This window comes from Gallinula chloropus (genome assembly GCF_964237585.1).
Source record: "Gallinula chloropus genome assembly, chromosome: 12".
Taxonomy (NCBI): domain Eukaryota; kingdom Metazoa; phylum Chordata; class Aves; order Gruiformes; family Rallidae; genus Gallinula; species Gallinula chloropus.
Genome location: NC_140097.1, coordinates 6,821,702 through 6,831,907, shown reverse-complemented (window position 1 = coordinate 6,831,907; position 10,206 = coordinate 6,821,702). Strand labels below are relative to the sequence as shown.

Sequence of the window (10,206 nt, the reverse complement as noted above, 5' to 3'; positions counted from 1 at the left end):
TATCAGCCAGGAATGGCAACCTGTCTCACAATGAAGAAATGATCAGAAACTTTCCTGGTTGGGAAAATTCACATGGGAAGCCAGCTCTGATAATCCTATCGAGAGGGAGAGGAGCTGGCAAGTCTCTCTCACTGCGAAACAGAAGGAAAAGGAAGAGGGCCCTGGAAAGTCACAGGAGGGTGAACAAGAACTACTTGTCATCAGCCTCCTTCCGCTGTTCCTGGGAAGGACCCCTCGGCTGCCTCTCACCAAAGGGTTGGGCTCCACAACGTCAAAGAAAACACAAAGGATGTCTCCCAAACAGGACCAAGATGTGACTGAAGTATGTCAGTAAAGATTTAGAGGTGCACAGAGAGGGAAGGCTGTGGGAGCCTCCTGTGGAAAAGCAGCGCTGTGGCTGCCCAGGGGTATCATGTTATTGGGATAAAATGACATCTGTTAGTGGTGGCGAATCACATCCTATCAGGTTTGAGCTTGGCTGCTGGATTTGGTGGCTGTTACAGCAATGGTCCAAGGTTTTGGGTGTCAGCAGATGCCTCTAGGGATAGTCTAAAATGCCTAGAAATATTGTCTGCAGTCAACAACCAAAAAATGTTTAAGCATTGCTGAGACTCCCAGGATACTGTTTTGTCTCAATTTCTATCACTGTAATCCCAGCCTCATTTGACTTTACACCTTAGCCCAACAGTAAGACCTATAATTACTTTAACTGCTTCTTGTGCTTGATTATAATCCAAAAATCAAGCATTATTGCAGATGGGTTTGCACTTGTCTAGGTGATCCATCCCCTGCTCTTCTGGAGCTGCAGTTTCACAGCATTCCAGAGGCATCACTGAGGGTTTGACGTGTAAGCAGTGACTCAGTTACTAGAAAATGGAAAAGGAAGACTGAGGTTAGGCAGCCTTCTTGCCCCACCGCTGACCTCATCCTTAGGGACAGGGCAGCACCCCCTGCCTCTGTTTAGGATGTAGGGATGGGACTATCCATGGAGCAGTCACCTCCATCCACTTCATTGCTGTCCCTGGCCCTGCAGAAGGGGAAAATGAAGCAGGACTTCACATGGTCTTACAGGACATAGGCAGCAGTATGGAGTGGTGGCAAAAAGGGATGTGCAGGCAATGTGCCCCAGCAGCCCGTCCTTATGACAGTCTGTACTCCCTTCAGCCTCTGCTCCCTATCCCTGCCCTGCTATCCATATACTTTGCTTTCCTTGTCCTTCTCTGAGTAGCCAAAGCAGACTGAGGAAGGCTTTTCTTTGAATTAAATGATACTAAAAATGAATTACACCAAGTACACAGCGCCAAGCACACAGCACAGTTTTTTTTAAAGCAAGCTTTATTATTTTTACAGTTTAAATTTAAAAAATCATTGTAGTTTACATGGTGGAATTCAGCTGTTCAGATAAATCCTTGAGCTCCTTTCTTCAGTGGTGTGTCCCAGTAGGTGGATCGTTCCGGCTGCGGTGGCTGCTCTATATGTCACTGCAAGCACTTCCCATCAGCTGTGCTCCCTGGGAGCCAGAGAAGGAATTCAGCAGATAAAAACTCTGAGCTGAGAAAACAACTGGCAACGAACTAGTCTTATAAAATACTGCTCCTTGTCTGCACAGAAACAACTGCAGTTTATTTCTGCCAGGAGCTGAGATGGTGGAGGTGGGGGTCACTCTTGAGCTGGAGCCACACACCTCTGCCAGGGCTCAGGGCTACCGTCCCCTCCGGGCACCTGATGAAGCAGGGAAGGGTCAATGCCCAGTTCTCCGAATACATAAAATTAAAGGAAACCCAATTTTAATTGAGCCTTTCCTTACAGTGGTCCAGCAAAATAACCCAAGGGGTCATATGGGCCTCCACCAGGATGGCCTTGGTCTCCTGATGGTCCATACCGGGTGGAAGGGGAAGGACAGTGGGTTCAGCGCTAATGTTGCACCCACTCCTTCTCCCAGGAGGGGACTACCCCGCACCCTGTGCTTCATTAACACTGGCTGCAGCCTTTGGAAGAGTCCAGGTCTGTTAATCTTAGAGGAAGACACTAAATCACCAGAGTGACTGAAGCCATTCGGCAGCCGAAGTAACCTGGTGTCCCAGTTCCAGCCGCTCTGTGGGAATGTCAGAGATGATCCTCTGGGACCATTTGGTAACACACAACTGTCTGGGCAGCTTATGGCCATCCTGTTGCAAACTTTTTCTTAACTCTGCTTCCTGAGTCAACTAAGTCATTGCATCAGCCCACAAAATGAGGTGAGAACAGATGTGAGTGATTCCAGTGTCGGGGGTTTGGACTAAAACCACAAATGCAAGCATAATTAAGATTTTCCTCCATTTCTCTTATGTGCTAAATGGAAATACTAGATTAACTCATCTATGTTGTAAGACTAACTGCAAGGAGTCTCTGGAAGATGAGTTCACATGGAAAAGGTCACTATGGTGCCACTGGATCGTTATTTCAGTTACTTTACCCAGGAGTTGAACTGCACATTTGCTGTCTTTCCTGGACCATTCATCTTCAATTGTCCAGGCAGTCAATAAGACAGAATAAATGAGGATCATTGGAAAGTTGTACAGTCTAAGGCTTTCTATCATTATGCAAAATCTACATCTTCATTAATCACTTTTTTCCTTAATGAATTTGGGGACTAATGTTTCTGCTGCTAAGTACTCAAAGGAGTTATTAAATCTCTGGCTGTCTGGTTCCCCCATCTGTTTCCATAAAAATTTACTGCAATTAGTATTTCAGCAAAACTTCTAAAAAACTGCTAGATTTCTTAAGAACAGGGAATGCTGCTCTAACCATGAGGGAGAGCTTACAGTGTCGGAGTGGCAAAAACATATATAAACCCCACATTAAAGCAGCAATCCCTATGGTTTTCAGGTAGGTTAAGGCATCAAAAGTGACATCGATAAAATGAGGAGAGGCTGGAAAAACTGCTGCCCATCCCAGTCCAGCTGCCCACTGCTGGCTAGATGTGAGGATAATAGTTAATCCATTTTCACTTCTCTGAAGGATGCACATGTAACAGCCAAGGAAGTGGCAGGACGGTCTGCAGCACAGCTGCTGAGCATGCAGGGGGACTATGGGGCAGCAGGCAGTGGGCTGGCAGCTGGAGTCCAGTACCAGTCCTGGCGGTATGTACTGGGCATGAGGCTCTGCTGCCTTGGGAAAAAGCCCTTGACCATTTGGTGTCGGGGAGGGGCCTCTCAGATTTTGTTATGCTCAAGCACTGGCTAAGAGCATCACTGCCCTGCCCCTGGCAGAAATAAACTGCACTTCTGAGGGAGTATGGCAGGAGCCTTCATCCTAGTGTGTGCACATATCCGGGGTTTGAGGATGCTGGTGACAATGTTGTCTCCTGGAGAAGGGCCAGAGTCATACCTTCCCGTGCATGGACCCACACCACTCTTCTGTGCATGGAGATGGCCTCAGGGAAGGCCCTCTGCTCCACACTAATTTCACAGTTCTGCAGCTGTTTGTAATAAAAGAGGACAAACAAGTTTTTGATGGCCACAGTGTTGTTTTGTTCCTGATTTCTGAGTTAGCAGCCCCTCTCTGCCACGCTGTGCTCCCATGGTACATCAAAGCTGCTTGGATGCTGTATGTGGCCCTATCATTGAAATGCCCCCTCAGATGGCCTCTCTGGACCCATTATGTACCTGCTTAGTCTTAAATTAAAAGGCTCCTAAAGTCTTTTATTTTCACTACATTTATGCCAGCATAAATTTTTGCAGCTAATAAATTTCCATCTGCTTTTCACAACAGTGGGACGGGCCCAGTTTCTTAGGAAGGAAGAGTTGCAGGGTGTTGTCTGAGCTGAAGCAAAACCAACAATCCAAGATGGGCTGACTGACTGGAAGGGGTTGGCTCCGACGTGCCAGAATTGCCCAGGAGAAAGATAACAAACAGAATGAGGAGAGCAATTGCTTTAATAAATAAACTGGAACATGTGTGCGACTGATATCGCCAGGGGCTGATATATGCCAAGAAGTCTGTTTTTAACATCTGCTCCTCAGCAGCCTTAATATGTTATGACCAGATCAATATATCTTCTGCTGCTGGTGTCAGACATCCTATAGAGACTAGAGACAAGGGAAGGGGGGGAAATGCATGGAAACAAGCATATAGACATGCCTACATATACACATGCAGGTATTTTTGCAGTGTTGTGCCAGTGGGAGGATTAATAATGTGAAATCAACTCCAAATGGTGCTTAAGTAGCCCTGACAGAGGACCCATCAGTGGCCAATACTCAGTCCCTGTGATATCTCTTTTGTGCAGAGTGTAAGCCTGGAGGATTGTTATGATATCACCAGCCCATATCCCACCCCGTGCACCCACAGACACAGTATGTTCTTTATCATACTGTAGTTAAAAGGCTTTTCATCTCTCACACGGGCTTTTTTATGCTGCAAAGGCTGAGGGAAGCAGGTGAGATGCTGTAGGCGTGATGGTCATTTTAAAAGGCACTCTGACCAGCTTGCAGCCATGGACAGGGAAAGAAAAAGGAGGCGAAAGGAGGGGCTGAGTGGGCTGAGTGAAAGCCTGGCAGCCACCAAGCTGCTCAAGCACTGGCACAGTCAGCAGTGGCAGCGGCACAGCCACAACTGTCTACTCACTGTTTCTGCTGCAGGTTATTGTACTGGGGATATGCACCACATGGCTGGTCCTCAGCATCCCCAGCTCACCCTCCAGGCCCTGAGCTGCAGCCACAGCTGACAGCAGGCTTGGGAGAAGGCACAGGACTGTGAACAAGCTGAAAACAGGGTTAAGCGAAGATACAGGACCACGAACCCCTGTCACTCAGGCATTAGCTTTGCCTTGTGGGGTTTTTCTGCTCGGCCCATCTTCTTCACTTGTAGCAGAGATGCTGGGCAGCACCTGCAGTGTTTTCTCACAAAGAAAGGCCTCAAGAAAACGGATCTCTCTCTTTACTCAACTTACTCCTCAAGCTCAGGGGGAGTCCATTGAAGGACTTAGCACAAAGATTAATGTTTGGCCTGTGGCATGAAGCAGAACTTGTTCATTTAAGACAGGACAGTGGCTTGGAAGAACAGGAGGTTGTGACCTCTCTGATGCAGCAGAAGTTCTTCTGACAGAAGGTGATAAATAAAGGAGTCACTGCCACTGAGTGGATCTGAAAGCTTCACACTGAACAATGTGAAAAATGCTTGCAACGACCCTGAGAACCTTTACATCAAGAGACCTCCTGGGCACACATGGGGAGTAACGTCTCGTTTTAAGCGCTGCCATCGGTGGGTTGTGTGGGGATAGCAGTAACTCTTAAAAGCATGCTTCATTTACTGCAGATGTCAGACTTTCCCCTCTATATCACTCCAAAGTACCTAATTTAATGACAGACGTGGACTCAGAAACTGAGGAACTTTCAGGTTTTGTGTTTATTTAGCCGCTTACCAGAACACCAGCTGGAAACAGTAGATTTCAGATGATTTTTATTTCTGTCTAAATGGTTGGGTTCCTTCAGAAAGCCAGGTTCTCTGCTGGGTGTTACTATAATAACTGCTCACACTCCAGTCCTCACTACATTACAGCTGACGCATGTAACCAGAGCTCCTGCTTCTTCCAGGAATCAGAACCTAAGGTTTTGGGAATTAATTCCTAAGCAGCAAACTGGCCTGCCTTAGGCTTCATGCACTTCGCAGGCTTTGGAGGAAAAGTGGCCAGCGTGCCACAGTGGGGACAGGTGTGCTGATAATGTCAAAGAAGTCCACTTGTTTGATCATGTCCTGATACGAAAACAAGAAGTGATCCTCGGTAAACACAACAAAACCTGAATTAAAATGAAGTACTGGTAGCCCACCAGATTATTGTAAAAACTGTAAGTTAGGACCAGAAAAGCAAGGTGGTCTCTTAAAAATCAAAAGGATGTTGAGAAATGTAGTACATTAATCTTCTACTTTTGCCTGCAGAACTTTGAGATTTTAACTGAAATTAAAATGAATACTAAATTAAAAGACTACTGTAACATTGTCTGTCTCTGGGGACTGAGGCAGTTCAGAAAAAAATCACACCATTGCAGGACAGCTGTAATGAATTTGCTGGAGTTGGCAACTCTGCTTTGATGCCCATCACTAGGCTGCTGAGAGCAGATGTTACAGGACAAGGCGGCATGGTGCTTCCCACCTGCAAACATCCTTTGCAGCTTGATGAAGAGGAGCTGAGCTGCCTGAAGGTGGTTACTGGTGCTGAGGATGTGAGGCAGCGTCACACCCTTGGCTGCAAGGTCCAAAAATCATCCCAAGTGATATGCTGACAGCCAAGGAAATCTTGAATTGAAGCCTGCCCCATTTCCAGCTCTGCATGCACTACACTGCTCTCCATTTACCCTTAATTCCGCCCCTGGAACCACATTTCTTATAGTTTCAAGTGTGGTTTCCTGCTGGGTGAGGATTGGGGGGGGGGCTCTTTGCAACTTTTGAACCGCTGGGGATTTGAATGCCCTTTAGCAGAGGTGGGAGCAGCTTCAGGGCGACGAATACGAAAGAGAGAAGCATTTCTGATGGGAGTGAGCAATGGTGTTTTACCTTCCAGGGAGCCACTGGCACAGAGATGACCCTGGACAGGCTGCTTTAATCCTCCCCCTTGGCTCTGCTCCCAGCTGCTGCTCGAGGAGCAGCCCTGGGGAAGCCTGTGCAGGGCGGTGCCAGCAGGACATGCACCGAAGCGCCTTGTGAAACACCTTCCCCTCAGAGCGGACATGGGCGGGAGCAATTGGGGTGGCCACCTGGGCCTCTTCCCGCCTTTTCTGGCGCGGGAAATCATCCTGAGGCAATAACTTCTGCTTATCGATATGTACCCCTGCCCTGCCCGCGCAAACGCCTCAATGTCAAGCTCAAGGCTTGGCTGCCTGCCCTGAGGGCAGAAGGAAAAGCTGAGCTGCTTGCAGCAGCATCACTGCCCGAGGTGCGCATGCGCGGCTCCCGTGCGCAGGCGCAGTGGCGACACCTTCCCGCCTGACCGCAGGTCAGACATAGCAATATGGCTGCGCCCATGCGCACGCTGGGGACACGGGGAGAGTTGGGGGTTTAGTCCTGTCCCGTGGCAGGGAGGGCTGGTCTGCGTCGGTTCGTGTCGCTGCCCTGTTTCGGCACTCCTCCATGGAGTCGCGGGAGTCCTGGGCGGCCTTGACGGTGAGTGCACAGGCCTGGACCTGCCCGTTGCCAAGGCGACCCCGCAGGCCTGAGGCCGGCGCCTTGCTTCGCTGTCCCTTCGGCTTCAGCTGCTGCCCGGGGCTGCGGAGGGGCCGTGGCCAGGGCGGCAGCCCGGCTGCGCTGCTGAGCCTGTGCGCTTTGCGCTGCGTTTCCCTCCCCCAGCGCTCGGGTAGAGCCTCCGGGCCCCGCGGCTGGGGGCTGCACGGCGACACCCAGCACGCAGCCTGGCTCGGCGGGCAGAGCAAGGACCTGTTGCCCTGGGCTGGCGTGGGGCGAGCTGCCGTCCTGTGCCTGCCCGGGCCCTTCAGCTCCTGGCCCTGGGTGCTCTGGGGCTGCCAGCTGTGAGGGCGTGGGCCAGTGCGTTTGGGTTTGGTCCTGGTTCTAGTTATTTGTTTTGCTGGAGTTAAGTTTGACAGGTATCAGAGGCTGGTCTGGGTTGGAAGGGACCCCAAGGATCACAGAGTTCCAACCCCCCTGCCACAGGCAGGGACACCAACCTCCAGGCATCATCTAGATCAGGTTGCCCAGGGCCCTTTCCAACCTGGCCTTGAATGCCTCAAGGGATAGGGCATCCAGGTATGACTAACTCCCAGTAATGGTTTTTCAGCAGTTCCACTTCTGATAATGCTGCTGTGACTGAACGGTGGGTGAGAAGGTGCAATTTAGTTGTCACCATCTAAAAATCGTTACTGTTTTGCTGCAGATGGTGTAAGCACGCAGGTATCATTGCCCTCTGGCAGGTGCTCTGTTAGCTGCTTCATGAATTTAAATGACACTTAAGGTACAGAACTTTGAAAACTAAAGAAGCAATTAGTAACTTTTGATTCATGTTTTAACAGATGGCTAGATTAAATCTGGGTAAATCTGATCAATGTTATTTTGAGCAGATAAGGATTTTGATGAAAAAGAGTGAAGAAAAAAATCAATGCATGCAAAATAGCCAAATAGATTAAAAGAGTAATTAACTTATTGATTAAAACTTTAATAGTAGATAGTGAGCACATCTCTGAACCCTGTTAGCACTGAAGAAAAATAATTCAGAGTAGCACAGGTGTGATTTGCTTTCAGGGAGAGTTACAAATCCCTGCAGCTGTTTCTTGTGTGGGGTTCTATATAAGACATACCTCAAACTCTGTTTTTTGTTCTGAATAGCAGTGCATATTTTTTTTTTCTGTTTTTGAAAGGAGTTTTTCTACTTCTTTCAGACTCTTCCTCCTGTTTTTGACCAGTAATTCTTTTCTGCAGGTCAGTCATGTTCTGGAGACTTTAATTTTTTTTTTTTATATTAAAAAAAAGTAACCTGGAAACAGAGACACTGTGAAAAGATTGAGCTTTAGTTGAAACTACTTTCAACTAAACCTTACTCTTTCCCTTACTACTTTGAAAACATCTTTGCTTAATATGATCTTTTTTTCCCCATGTAATTTTGTCAGCAAAAGAAAATAAAGTGCTTTGACTTTAGGCTTTGTTCAACAATGGAAATTGGGAGGAACAGTTTAAATTAAGGAGCTTGCCAGGAAAATGTGAATATACTTTCTAGAGGTGCTTACAGGGAAGCAGAATTGCTTCTGTCTCTCCCTGATGTTATCACACAACTTCCTGCAGGCGTTGGTCATTCTGTGCTGTGTCATTTTGATAACTGGCATTCACTGCTGTGCTTTTAGGGAGCCAGTGTTGCATTGCTTTGCTTGTGCTATTCAAAGTACCAAGGTTAGTTTGAAGATACCTTAAAAAAAGGTTTAAAAGTTGTATATTCTATTACTTTCTTTTGTTGAAGCTTCCTTGTGATGGCTGTTGAGGTCTCTGTAAGGCTACCAGTTTATAATTTGATTTCAGAAAGGATGTGGTCAGCAGGTCTAGGCATGTCTCAGTTACATAAGCACCACAGCTTCACCCCAGTGAATATTGATACACTTAATGATTTTGTCTTGAAGGCTGGTGGAGTTGCTGGCGTCTTTGTTGACTTGATCCTCTTCCCCCTGGATACTGTAAAAACCAGGCTGCAGAGTCCCCAAGGATTTAGGAAGGCTGGTGGCTTTCGTGGCATCTACGCTGGTGTTCCTTCCACTGCTATAGGATCCTTTCCAAATGGTAAATTTTCTTTGGATTATGCTTTATCATCGTTAACTGGGAACTTAAGTAGCATAGGACTTTCATGTCTGTGGCTTCTGCTCCTGTAGGAAAAGCAGCTCTTATTCCTTGGAAGCACTGCTGGGCACATCTTATGAGCCTGCCCCTTATAGGGGCACCCTAAAGCATTTCCAGGTGCCAAAGAGGGCTTGAGTCTTGCTTGCTCTGGACACTTTTGTCATGACCCACTCTTTCATGGTATTGGAAATGAATCAAAATTCAAAGTGCTTGAGCTCTCTAGGTCTTTGAGCTAATTTCCATGGGGATGCTAGTCCCATTATTTTTTCTTCCCTGGAAACAACTACAACACTTAAAATGAGGAAATACTGTTTTGAAGCTGAGGCTTTACAAAAGTAAATGCTTGTAGTCCCTGCAGAGAAAAGGCATCTAAAATTCCTAATGCCTTTGCCCGTTTTGTCTTTGTAAGGGGACATAAAAAGCAGCAAGTGATGCTGTCAGGAGTAATGTTAGGAGAACTTTGGTGGCAAATCCAGTGACACCTTCAGATGTGTGATGTCCTTCATAAGATGATATTAAAAAATTCAGTTCTTTATCTTGTCTGCTCTGTTATCTGCTTTTGAGGTGATAAGCATCTTTTGATTAGCAGAAGGCAATTCACGTAGCCCTTCTTCACAATTAAAATCTGTTCCCCCTCAAGACATGTCATTTTTTTTTCAGAGTTTATGCCTTCAAAATCTGAACTGTAGTTTTATCTTTCCAACGTATCCCTGAGAACTGAAGTTATCTTTAGGAGAAGGAGTAACCCTTAAGGTGCAAGTGCCTTTGTAAGTGACTGCAGTGAATAAACACAGCTCCTGTTGCAATGCTTTAGTTCAGCTTTGTGTGTTTCATGTCTTTCATGAGTCCTTTAGCAGCTTGGAAGAATTTTTTATGGAGCTGAAGTGCAAAATGTTA

General features: G+C 47.0%; 1 protein-coding gene across 1 annotated transcript in view; it reads left to right on the top strand.

Moving 5' to 3' along the window:
- Positions 1–7,013: 7,013 nt before the first annotated feature.
- Positions 7,014–10,206, top strand: part of SLC25A26 (solute carrier family 25 member 26) — an 87,031-nt gene continuing 83,838 nt past the window's right edge. The window contains exons 1-2 of the mRNA XM_084269489.1: positions 7,014–7,140; positions 9,096–9,252. Coding sequence (XP_084125615.1) covers positions 7,108–7,140; positions 9,096–9,252 — 190 coding nt within the window. The 5' untranslated portion in view covers positions 7,014–7,107. The remainder of the gene's footprint in view (positions 7,141–9,095; positions 9,253–10,206) is intronic.